Source organism: Plectrocnemia conspersa, unplaced genomic scaffold (assembly GCF_051122295.1).
Source record: "Plectrocnemia conspersa isolate PC_06_02 unplaced genomic scaffold, ASM5112229v1 ptg000008l, whole genome shotgun sequence".
NCBI lineage: Eukaryota > Metazoa > Arthropoda > Insecta > Trichoptera > Polycentropodidae > Plectrocnemia > Plectrocnemia conspersa.
This window is the reverse complement of record NW_028277172.1, coordinates 21,366,361-21,379,557: the sequence shown is the minus strand read 5'-3', so window position 1 is coordinate 21,379,557 and position 13,197 is coordinate 21,366,361. Positions and strand designations below refer to the sequence as shown.

General features: G+C 26.5%; 1 protein-coding gene across 1 annotated transcript; it reads right to left on the bottom strand.

Annotated features, from left to right (window-relative positions):
- Positions 1 to 2,696: 2,696 nt before the first annotated feature.
- On the bottom strand, positions 2,697 to 4,260 carry Polr3F (RNA polymerase III subunit F). Its single transcript, XM_088190844.1, has 5 exons — positions 4,170 to 4,260; positions 3,878 to 4,095; positions 3,607 to 3,811; positions 3,288 to 3,539; positions 2,697 to 3,016 (listed from the first exon to the last, which is right to left on the bottom strand). Exons 2-5 carry the CDS (start codon positions 4,084 to 4,086, stop codon positions 2,780 to 2,782), a joined length of 903 nt encoding a protein of 300 aa, XP_088046970.1. The 5' UTR covers positions 4,087 to 4,095; positions 4,170 to 4,260; the 3' UTR covers positions 2,697 to 2,779.
- Positions 4,261 to 13,197: the final 8,937 nt, after the last annotated feature.

The window sequence follows — 13,197 nt, the reverse complement described above, 5'->3', positions numbered from 1 at the left end:
TTTATTAATTTAGCAAACCTTTATTATAATTTTCCAAATCAACACAAAGACATTCGAATTTAGAGCTCCATATTTCCTTGTTTTTTAAATCTGGTGCCACACTTAAGGGGCCAAAGAGCCGCATGCGGCTCCGGAGCCGCACTTTGCCAACCTCTTCCTTAGACCAATATTTAATAAAAAGTCCGCGCTTACCACAAAAAGTAAAATCTTTCTGTACACACAATTATTCGGATCATTAATTTAAGACATGTAATATTACATTTACAGTATTTGTTTAACTTAATGAAATCGAAATATTAAAAAAACGACCGCTGATTGGGCAACTATTGCTTCTACCCCCTGGAAATGCTTAAATGACGTCCCTGATTCTAAACCAACAATTCTCGGGCTATCCCTCAAAGAAAACAGTCTCGAATCTATTTCGAAAATATTTTTTGAGACATGTCATTTCAGTGAAATCATATCAAAATACATTTTCACCAGTAGATATATATTTTTAACATGAAAATATAATATATCTGGCGGGTGCTAGTAAAATTATACGATTATAACTTTTCCATACGTAGTAATATATAAAAATTTACTTATCCTTATTTATTTACATGCGATGTATAAATATTACAGTGAATGTGTGTTTTTCAGTGAAGTTATAATATTTTCACTAGTAAAATTCAAATACATTTTCATCAGCGAATATATACTTCTACTAGCGAAAATATAATTGAACTGATAGATGCTAGTGGAATTATATGCTACTCTAAAATGTCCATGAAACTTAATTAGTCATTTGTGAAACGTCCATTTGCTGTTCAAACCCAAACCTAACCTAATTAAAAATCTAAAACTAATTATAGTTTTAGAACTTTCATTAGGTCAAGTCTAAAATACAAACTAAGACAACTCATTTCTTAGTGGAAAATAAGCGAAAGAAGAATTTATGTTTTAGCCGTATTTTACCTATTTATTTTGTGGGGGCCTATTTATATATCTATTTATTTTATTATGGCCAAAACTTGGCGGCTTTTTTTATTTTATTTAAGTTGTAACCAACAACGTTTTATATTCTTATTTTTTATTGTAACCACTTTCATGTTTACAAAAATTGAAACATGAAAATGGTCATAGACCAGTAACATGTATTGTATATAATGATATGTTTGTAAAATTAATTAACGTATTGAAATAAAATTTCATGAAATCGCACAGGAAAAACATTACAATGAAGTAATTTCACATTGTCCAGTAACCTGTTTAACCCTTTAAGCGTCTTATTTTGAATTTTAAAGCTATTATTATTATTCAATTCCAAATCTTCCTGAGTAATTTAAATATTACTATGTATAAAATAAATGTTTTATCGCTTTGTAGAAATCTAAATTAAATTTAGTATCTAATCTTATTGCATTCCTGTATTTATTATTTAAATATAATAATAATTATAATTATATTTGAGACATTTTAAAATGTATTGAGAATAAAAATATTTGTTTTATGTCTTAAAATAACTGTAAACTTATTATTGACTGAGTTGAGGAATGTGGACATAGACCACCATCTTCACTCATTAATACACGTTCTTAGAATATATTAGTATGCTATTTCAAAAGAAAAACAGTTTTGTATTTATATAATTCAGTAGATATTTCTCAGAACATTTTAGCATTAAAACTTAATTTATGTGTTTTTCCTTTAACAATTTCAGTGTATGAATTTGTTTTTTACGTCAGTTCTTTTGCATGTTTAGTTAAATTTTATGTAATTTATTTATTGTTAATTGACATTATGTTTGAATCTTTGACCGGAGCAAGGAGAAGACGCAGATTTCAAAAAAATTGCATCAGTGGATGAAAGATATTTTTGAGAACGAAATTGTCTCAATTGATTTATTTTTTTTAAAAAAATCCATAACAATATTCTATTTTCCGTGCATTATTTATGTTGAAGGAAGAAAATCAGATAACCAAAACCAAGTTTAAAAATTTCCAATCATGAGAATTCTGCATATTATCGTGATGCATATTTTTAATGGAAATGTTTGAAAAGAGGCTGAAAATAGGTGGTTTTATAAACAACTTAGAAAGTTCATATAGATACACGATGGGCCTCAAGAGCAAATCAAGTAATTATCCATCAAGTCAAGTAATCAAATCAAGTAATTTAATCAGCAAATACCATTAGTATGTAACGTGTCAAAATTAAAAGTCTATCAAAACAAATCAAAGGATAGATGGGACATTTTGGTAAGCAAATTGAATTATAGGTTACTACAAACATTTATTACTTCGATCTGTAGGGGCTGATATGATCAGCTAATCTCGCATCAACTCACCGTTAGCTAGAGCAGTGGTGCATAATTTATTTTTATTTAGGACCCTCCCGCTTTGTCTAAAATTTTGTCGCCAGAAGTCTCGATTCATTTGTGATTGATATTTTTTAGAAAAGCTAGTTTTACATAAGTAGGTTGATGCAAACTAAATCAACATATTGATTGCCTTTTTTAAATCAGCATATTCGTTTCTAATCCATAGTCAAAATTTCAGTCAGACTTAAATGAAACGCGCAGTGTATCGTCGATTCTTGTTAAATAAAAGCCTTATAATTTTTATCAAATAAATTTCTTTGAATTTTGTGACTCCAAAAAAGTTTCTCCCGATCCTCACAATACACACATATATAATAAAATTAACAAGACTAAATGTATTTTAAAATTCATTTAATATAAATATAAACTTACATATAACCAACAACACTGTTTACAAATACAATACCAATATTTTATTTAATCTAACCATTCAGTCATATATTTGCAAAGTTGTGGAGTGATCAGACCGTTTTTTGAGCACTTGTGAATTAAGGGACATACGCCACATGGTGTTCTAACAAATCCTGGAGGCGGCAACAAAGATTCGATCGACCTATATAAGCTACTTCCGTCCAAGGCCTTCTTCCTTTCGGCTTTACCATCGTAAACTAAAGTATTTAAGATTGTTTCGAGATCTTCCACTTCTAATGAAACCTTTAAAATATTACAAAAAAATAATAAATAATTAACAGCATTACCATACATTATTAAATCGAGAAGTGAAGACAATATCTGTTATAAAATTTAGAAATAGAACAAAAATCAAAACTTTATTTTATACAATATTAGAAAGTCTAAAAGTTTCTCATTTTAATATATATGTATATAGAAACATTGCCGAACTGTTAAATTCCGATATATATTATATATATTTATCACAAATAAATATCTTTTCCTTTCATCTCGATAATAAAATGATACCCACTTTACTTATTCCTAAATCTGTAATAAATTTATGAACATCTTTTGTAGTAGCATAAGCAGAATTCCTCGCAATCAACGGTCCGGCTGGATTATTCTTAGAATGTTCCGCCTTCTGCTGTAGAAATCGGTGACACTGTTGATTTAAAACGTCGACAAACTCCGACTCGAAATCTTGATCTTGGTACCAAGCTCCTCCGGTTATCGATCTATCCGGTTCCAAGTTATACAACATATAAACTTTTTTCTTGGACGCCTGAAATCAACATATGTTTCAATAGTGATTATTTCAAACCAATTAAATTAAATTTAACACAACTTACATTGACAGACTTCACAGCTTTAATCAATTTTTTATTTTCTAAGTTCTTCAAAATCTTATTTAGTTGTATCATAATTAGGTTTGATTTGACGCGAATGTCGCGAATCCATATTCCTTTATTAGCCGCCTCCTCGATGATCGAATACACGACTTTTTCTTCATTATCTGCACCTTCGACTGATGTTTTTTTATTAGGATCTTTCAATCTAATTGAAATAAAATTTGAATATATATATTTTATTCATTTTTTTTCAGTTTAATATTTATCTCACCTATAAATTAATGAGCCATGCTGACTGAACAAATCGAAGTAACCCTGTTGCAGTAGTTTGTTGATAATCCCAACTTTTTGATTCGCTTGTAATTCAGGTATGTTCGTAGATATATCCTTGTCAGATATTCCAGCCGGATTATTTTGTGCCAGCTGTAAAATCTTGGCTGAAATATCATTTTCTACCGTTTCTTTCGAAGTACTCTCCATTTGATTAATCTAAAATTATTATACGTTGCAGTATAAATTTTAGGTTATTTTCCTTAAAAATATAGTAAATATATATATCTTACACAATGCGTATTTATATTAATAAACAATTCCCTGACTTGACAGACCGCATAGCACTGTCAAAAGTTGTGGTTAAGTGTAAGTGTTGCCAGTAAAGATTATTCTTTTACGTAAAATTAATTTGGAAAAGTATAATAAAATTAATAATATTTCACTATGCTTCGATAAATAACTATTTTTACTTATAAATAAACAATTATTTAAAACATTTGATATTTTTAGAGTTGCGGGGTAATATCGAACATAAATATTAATAATAAAAAATAACTAGCAATAAAAAAATAAAGTTTAGAAATAGTATTCAATTAATAAAAAACAGGATAATAACAAAATTTTTATTATATTGAAAAAAATATATAAAATTAAAGGTCACATTTTTTATGATTGACTTGGACGTCTCAAGATATTTATTAATTTACAAATTGCTCTGTATTTTTTATAATATATAGGTAAAATACAAAGAGGTGAAGATGACGATGGCAAAAAAGACACTAATGGACCGCTGCAGATATTTATTGTGCTTTAACATTACATAGTTATTGATTGATTGACTGATTGATGGTATAATGTGCTTGTATTGAAAAATCACAAAAGGAAAAAGAAAAAAAGACTTGTCTATTAAGGTATTTGGTATATTTATATATACATATGTTTCTCTATTTTGGCAACCACCCATTCGCTTAAATTTCGTGCAATTTGGGACAAATGCATTGTAACTATTACCGAGATAACGATTGCTATGTTTTACGCAATCTGTTAAATGTGTGTAAACATGTCTTTATAAATGAATTTTTATATAAAACTTCATTTACAAAGTATATTCAAGCTTGGTTGAGTGAAAGAGGATCTTTTCTTTCACAACGACTGAAATATTGGGAATATAAGTCAGCATCCAAGCTTAAATCTTCCGATTTGAACATGTTAATCTTTTGTGTAGCGATTTTCCGTTTCTCTCTACGTCGGATTTCTTGAACAGGATATTTATTTATAGTATTGAATACAGAATAAAATTATAAATAAATCATAAAAGACTTCCTAAAATACGACCATAGCATTTCCTGATTAAAAATAAAATAAATGCTACCATAATTTATAGGAAAATTATAATTTTTATATAAATTTGCATAGCAAACCTCTTGCTCGTAAAAATATATTAACACCAGTACAAAAAGTGAAAATTATTAAAGCACATACATTAAAGTTGAACGTGCAGCTTCAATGTCACATTAATTAAAACGAACAACTCAACGCCCGAACAACAAGAATAAAAAAGTAATTAATTAACGTAAAAATATCACACAAACTAAATGGTAAACTTTGAGAAAATTATAAATTAATTTCTGATTTATGTTATGATATATTCGAGCCTGATGAGAATACATTAAATATACGACATAGGAAGAGGATATAGAAGATTGACCGTGAATTGTAAATATTATTTAACATGCCTTGAATATTCATCGTGTGTAAAAATATAGATCATTTAAAGAATTTTGTTTGTCATAATTCACATTAAGATGCAAGCGACATTAGCAATATGTGAGGTGAAAACTTAAATAGTTGTTTACGCGAGTTGTGTACCATAATTTGATCGTATTTCATTACATTTTTTGTGATATCACTTTCTAAATATTATGATTAAGTGTATACGTAAATAAAGAAATCTTTAAAAGTGCATGAATCTCATCCACTTTATTCTCCAGACCTTACTCCTTCTGACTACCGTTTGTTTCAATCAATGCAACGCTTCCTGGACGGAAAAAATCACAATCCAAACGATGGGAAAAGAATCGGAATATTTTGCATCAGTCTCCAATAGTTTATGCTAATGGAATTAAAAAAATGATCGAGAGGTAGGAGAAGGTTATATTTTTAGAATAAAATTATATTTGGATCATTAAAATAAATATAAACATTTTAAAGTGATTTTTTGCTCCATTAAAAAACGACATTCATTTCAGGATTACCTAATATATAATAAGTAGAATATGTCTTTGCTTTTAAAGCTGACATTAGTGTTCTATCAATTATTTATTAATTTAATGTATTAAACGTTTATTTTTGATTACTTAGTATATGTAGCGCTTTGTAAAAAATATTTTTCTAAATAATATTTTCTAAAATAGTGTTTTACATTTCACTGATTCATCGCACGCTTTTTTTAACATCCGTATTAAACGTATTTTCCGTAAACTATACGTCACTAACTTACAGTGCGTTCATTGTATGGTCTATCGTGAAAAACATGACTGGAATCTTAATCAGCATCCGCAATTTATATTTTAAGTTCTTTACAAACATATTTAAATAAATGTCCCATTTAAATACATTGTACTACTGAAAGTTTTCATCTTTCAATAACATTTGTTAAATTCAATAGACCTAGTTATTTGTTTTGTAGAAGTTTTTAATACTGACATGTTTAATTGGATCTATAAATAATTAATCTGATAACAATTCAAACTATTAGCAAGACGCTAATAAATTATCTGCCAAATGTTAACTTCCTAATAAACATTTGTATATTTATATAATTAATATGATAATATTGAAATAAATTACGATTTAATTGGCAAGCTTTTTTTTTATCTAATACTATTATTGAAACATCTCATTTGCATTTTTCTATGTAATTTTTTCATAAAAACAATGAAAATTATTATATGCTCTATAACTCAAACTACGTTCAATCAGCATCATCAACGTTGAACTTTATCCTCACAAGACTTTTATAGTACATAAAAATAATAATAATGTATTAATAATTCTGCGATTCATCTTCAGCAAAAACGATTCCATCGACCGCGTGATTCACTATATAAATAAAAAATAAAAAACAAACAGTTCTAAGTTCGAACTATTTTTTTACGCACAACTCCTTTTATGTTAAAAGTCAAGAAAGACCATGAACCTATTTTTAGTTAATAAAATGATACATAAAAGACCTTTAGTATTATTTCATATTTGTAATATGAGAATCAAGCTTTCAAATACCCATGTTAGAAAGTTTACTTTCGGTTCGAAATAAGTTTTGTATGTTAAATACATCCGAAGAATCTGGAAGTACAACAAGGTTTTTCAAGGTTGAATATAATCTATAATTTATCAAAGGTTACTCCTAATTAAATATCATAAATATTTATGGTTTTTTATTGCTCTTAAATACACTGTATTTGTTATTAATTTGTAGTGTTTAAATATTTTTTTTCTTCATAAGGTCATTGTCAACCTTGGAATTTATTACAAAACTCAACATCTGACGGTTAAAACTCCATAGTTTCGGGATAGTTGTGCATCCAAACTTGCATTCAAAACTGGTTATTATTCAAATCAAGATAGATGTTAGAACATTACAACATACATTAGTTAATTGATTGTTACGTAAGCTTTTAACAACCGTTATTCTAAAAAAACACTTTAATGATATCATCAAAAATAGGTTTAGTTTTTTTGTAAAAATATATTTTCCTCTTACATAATAAAATAAATGCATTAAATTATTTTAATAATATAATATTACAAAACGTTAATGTAAAAAAAAACATTATATTAATAATTCGATAGATATAAATTGCATACAAAGAGATATGGTAATTTAATTCAATCAATTCCAAACTTCATATTTTATTAGTCATTTACTTGCATGATAAATATTGCAATGTTTTTGATTGTGAAATATGTATATTGTTAACAATATTGTACTTTTTATTAGGCGAGTCAGTTGTAATAAATAATACTATAAACATGATTCGTTATTGATTAGATCGCCATTAAAGAAAAATTCACAGAATATGTTATAAAACTAGTATCTAACCTAGACCTACAACGTATTATGTAAATATAACTTATATGGCACTCAATTATCAATCAATAAGTCAATGTTAATGGTTAAAATTGATATGATAAATAAATTCTACCTATTTACTTAGATTTGATAAAGATGCTAATTAACTAATTAATTAACAATATAACCCTATATTACTTGGAATTACAATATTAATTATATTGAAAACTTGAATAATTCGCAAAATTGAATTAAAAAATAATGATATAAAAATATTTTAAATTTAAAAACACGAAAAATCTAGACTTGTATATATAAATAAAAATATATTGTACTAATTTGCGTAAGAAACTATGGTTATTAATTTATTTAATGGACCATTGTTTCCTCTTGTTCATGATACAGATGAGTGATTAAGTAATTGATAATTAAAATTATTAACATGCAGCACGAAAGAGTTTTAAGAAGTAATACAGATTTATGTTTTTTAATTTAAATACTCGTATATAGTTTATTTTTTTATTTAATTACAGTACAATATTAAGCAAATATTAAATATTAATATTTTTAATTTCATTTTGTAAAATAAAAAATGGTTGTAAACACAGGAACTTGTACTTAATTTTAAAATATATATTTTGCTGTATTCCTAATATGTTTATAAATGTTGTTTTTTAAAATCTAATAAAAAAAATTTGATTATTCCATTTTTGCTTTGACTTATAAAAAGGTTATATAGCCTTATTATTATATAACAGTGGTATAAGTCAGTGATTAATACCTGAAAGTCCTGGGTTTGAATCCCATATGGACCCTAGAGTTTTTTAATTTCTATCATGTCTGGGAGATCAGAATTACTGATTATTTTATGTATGTAATAGACAGATTCATAAATTGAATTGCTATGCTGTTAAATCATAAAAAATCCAGTTCAACTTGTGATAAATCGTTTTAACCATAATAGAAAAAAATTATATGTTCGTTAAAATAGTGCATAGTGTGTAACTTCTTAACGGATAAATCAGAAAGGATTTATTAATATCTGCCTTGAAAATAAATAACCAGTGTATTCGGGTTCATCCTCAAAACGACCGTTTCTGACCTGTCTTAGCGTCCAAGGGCAATTCGTTTCAAAAAAATGCTTCCTTCTGTAATTGTTCGTTTTACTAAAAATGGTTAATTATTAAATTATAGCTTTCTAATATTAAATATATTATCACTAGGCTTTTTATTATATGATTAAAGTTTTGTTTTGCAATAACAATTATTATAATCTTGCGACAGTAATCTGCGAATGAAGACATCCTGACGGTGAAGTTTTTGCTTCGATCAATTCGTACGGTACAATTTGTAGTACACTTTCCCGATGGGATGCAGATGTTGTGAACTTTTTTAGCACAAATATTTAAGTAGGTTATATCTTATGATTATTCTTTAGCAACAATAAATGTACGTCTTTCTCGGGGCTTTTGAAATGTTTGCTCGTTTTTTTACTAGCACCATACTTTACAGTGGTCAAAGCCAAAATTATGGTTATTGTATATTATGATTTTATAATTCTAATATTAGATAATCTTAATAAATTCATGCTCATGTAGTCATAATTTGTTATTCATTACCATTTTATAATAAAATAATATAAAGAAACGTACAAAGATATTTTTCAATAAAAGTATTGTATATAAGTAATTAGTTTAAGACCAGGGACCTGAAAGGATAAACTAGAAGCTAAATCAATACGTAAAATTTGTCATATTTTTAGTTATTTACTTACTTTCATAGTAGAAAATTTGTCTTTCATATTAGCTACTATGAAAGTTATAAAATTTGTATTAATATGCGTGTTATATATTATTTTTATAATTTTATATTGAATGTATTAATTATATAACTTTACATGAAACAAATGTAGTAAATTCACTCTGATTAGCTGTCTACATATTTATTTTTTGCTCTTACTTAATAACGTATTTCTCCCGTTTAATATTGATCTGAGTGTCGCAATGGTGGCAAGACAAGCAATTTAAAGGAGTAAATGTAATGATTGCCTACAAGTTTTAAATATAATAACATATGTTTAATTTTGAGATTTTTTGTAATTTAATTGCAATTGCTTTAAGATCATAAAAGCAAGTCAATACAATTTATTACATTTTGTACATTGAAGTCCAAAAAATCTTAATCAGAAATATTTCGTGACTTATTGAAAAAAAGTTTAGTTATCTAGCTATACAATACTTATCAGACATCTTACAAGATTAATCAAAATTTTGGCTCATACGTCAACGGATGTGCATGTGTTTTGAATGCTGAAATATTGCATATTTAAAAATTGATTAGTATATTTTTGACAATTTAATGTTTATTTTTAATATGTATACTATATTATCTAGAATTAACGTAATTATTTTCTGTATAAGTTACTGCATATTATACGTAAAATATTAGTACAAGTTTATATTTCTTTGAAGTAAATTTAGACAAATAGCATTTCGTGCAATTTACTTATTTTAAAGATATTTTAAGATTAGTTGCACGAGTTTACAACAATTTTATACATTTGCATTAAAATAATTATATAGCATTAAAATAGTTATAAAACAATCCATATATTATTTAATGATTACAGCTTATACATATACATAACATTGTATTTGTTAGTCCTTTATGCGTTATTCATTTAGTCATTTTTTTTACTCATGAGACATACTGGAAAATTTTAAGGTGTATCTAATTTTTATGTTATTGCCACAAAAATATTAATTATTTACATAATAATCATTATTTAATAGATTCAATATGTAATTATCAATATTCTTGCAGTACAGAACCACTTTTTTGAGAACTTATTAAATTTTAGATACTATAGTGTGTCTAAAGTGAAACTTTTGAATATTTTATGCGTATATAAAATGATCCAAAATATAATAATTAGCAAATTGTATTTACAGATTAATTTATTGCTAAAATATCTAGGAAATGAGACAATAATATGAATAAATATTATAAATAAAAAAACATTGTTGTAAACGTAATTAAGACTTCCATAGCTCGTTATATAAGATGAGGATGATTCACTATCAAGGAATACCATTATTTATTATTGTTCTAAGATCAATGAACGTATCATCAGTAAGATCAGCATCTTTGATACAATTAACATCGAAAATAATTGGATTGGAAATCCATGGTTTAGATTTTATCTAATCAAGATAGAAAAAGTTTTGTAGTTATCTTTTTAAGAAATCAATACTGTATTATTAAAAATTAAAAAAATACTGTATTGCTCCATTGCGATCAAGCACTTCTTTGGAAGCTTTCAAGAATGTTAACATCTACTTTCTACTTACAGACTATTAATTAGATTTAAAAAACCTTGTAATGTTTTCGTTGCATTTATAATGATATTTTTACTACCTTGAATGGAAATTTTATCTCAATCATATGTAAGTCAACTTAAAATATATTATATAAAGTGTTTTAATTTTTAAATTTTCTTCTATAATTTAATATGTCATCTACTTTTTGATTATAAAATTTAAAAATAATTATGAGACGTCCAACCAGCTGTACAGTTAACGCTAAGATCATTCAAACGACCATTTCAAATATTGTAAAAAAAGTGTGCGTAAATAATCCGATAGACAATGCGTCTACCAGAATAAAAACCACTATTGTAATCTAACCATTGCATTAGCGATTTCTAAAGTTCACTTTAGAATATGCTGTTGGTTGAATAATCAAGCGATGCAATTGGCCCACCAACATTCGCATATGTGATTCGGTTGTAAAAGTATAAAATATGTGACCATTTGTCACATTGGGTTCCGGCCCTAATGGTCTATTTTGTCATAATTTTTTTAAAAATACTATGATACATTTCATGATTGTTGACAAAAGTTATTGGATTTGCATCCAGCGCATATTTGTGTAAAATGCAATTAGTGGCGATAACTTAAGGAGTTTTATTTTTTACAGAAAAAATAAGATTTATAACTAAGTATCGAAAGACAAAATCAAAATTTTGTTTGTACATTTTTTTTTAACATTTCAGATACATTCAATTGTATTTGAAAAATCTTTTTAAATCACTGATTACAGATCCCCTGAAACCATTTCATGAAGTCGAATAAAAAAATCGAATAATATGCTTATTTTAATTGTTGCATAAAGAAGTTTCTATTATAACGGTGCGTTTCTATTATTTAGAAAGGAGCGCAACAATGTGCTAGTTTATTTATTTACTATCTAGTCAGTACAATATTTAAATATAAAATAATAGCTGTAAATTAAATTTACTACGCCCTAAATATTATATGATTTCATAAAATAATTCAGACACATTTTTAAATAGTAAAAATTAGTTTTTAATAAGTTTTACTTATATGTATATTTATTGATATATTTGTTTAATGCGATGAATGAACTGTCTTTTAGCAAAAGTTTATTAAATTATTGTGTTATCGATGAAAGTACTACTAGGGCCTATTTTTTCAATACAAAACTGGGTCGTTATTTTGATTTATTGGCTCTTGGCAACAGCAGTACAGCTTTGCTTGACAAAGTCTCTCAAACAGTACTTATTTTAATTCAACAGTCTTAGTATCAACTTTTGGTTCAATGAAATAATTATAAAGCAGAAATCAGAAATTTAATATTTCCGTAGCTGTATTTTTATGATTGCTTTCACAGTTTCGTTTTGAATCAGTGGATGCATTTGTGGTAAATAAATTTCCCTCTTTCTTGTGGTTTTCATCAAGAAAAAGCGCAATTTTTCCTCTTAGTTCAATAGCCTTATAAATAAATTTAAGCAGTTCTTTCCAATTGATCTAATTAAAAAGTATTATAACTTTCCTACACTAAAGGGCAGACATTTGACGAAAGTCCGTATCCATTGAGAATCTCAATCATTATGTAGAGAGGAGTCTGCGATCGATCGAATGCATTTAAACAATTTTAAATAAGAAAACTGAAAATTTATAACTAAATGTTAAGTTCTTCGCTCACATTTTTTATACATTAGCTGCTGCGTGAAGCATATAATGACATTGGCTATGAATACAATGCAGTTATTCCACTTTATGTCGTTCTCATAAAGTAATGGCCATTATATTAAAAAATATATTGGACATACCTTTTCCAGGGATTGAGTTACAATACGTCTTCTATCTTCTTGTATATTATTTTCTGTAACATTTTGAACATATGTAATTAAATAAGCATCTCTAGATACAAATGTTTCTTTA

What these genes read in the sequence shown, in the direction of transcription:
- Polr3F (XM_088190844.1), bottom strand. Translation starts at nt 4,086, where the DNA reads ATGGAGAGTACTTCGAAAGAAACGGTAGAAAATGATATTTCAGCCAAG. An exon ending in CATGGCTCATTAATTTATAG is followed by an intron (nt 3,812 to 3,877) that starts GTGAGATAAATA and finishes TATTTCAATTAG; the next exon opens with ATTGAAAGATCCTAATAAAA. An exon ending in AAGCTGTGAAGTCTGTCAAT is followed by an intron (nt 3,540 to 3,606) that starts GTAAGTTGTGTT and finishes TGTTGATTTCAG; the next exon opens with GCGTCCAAGAAAAAAGTTTA.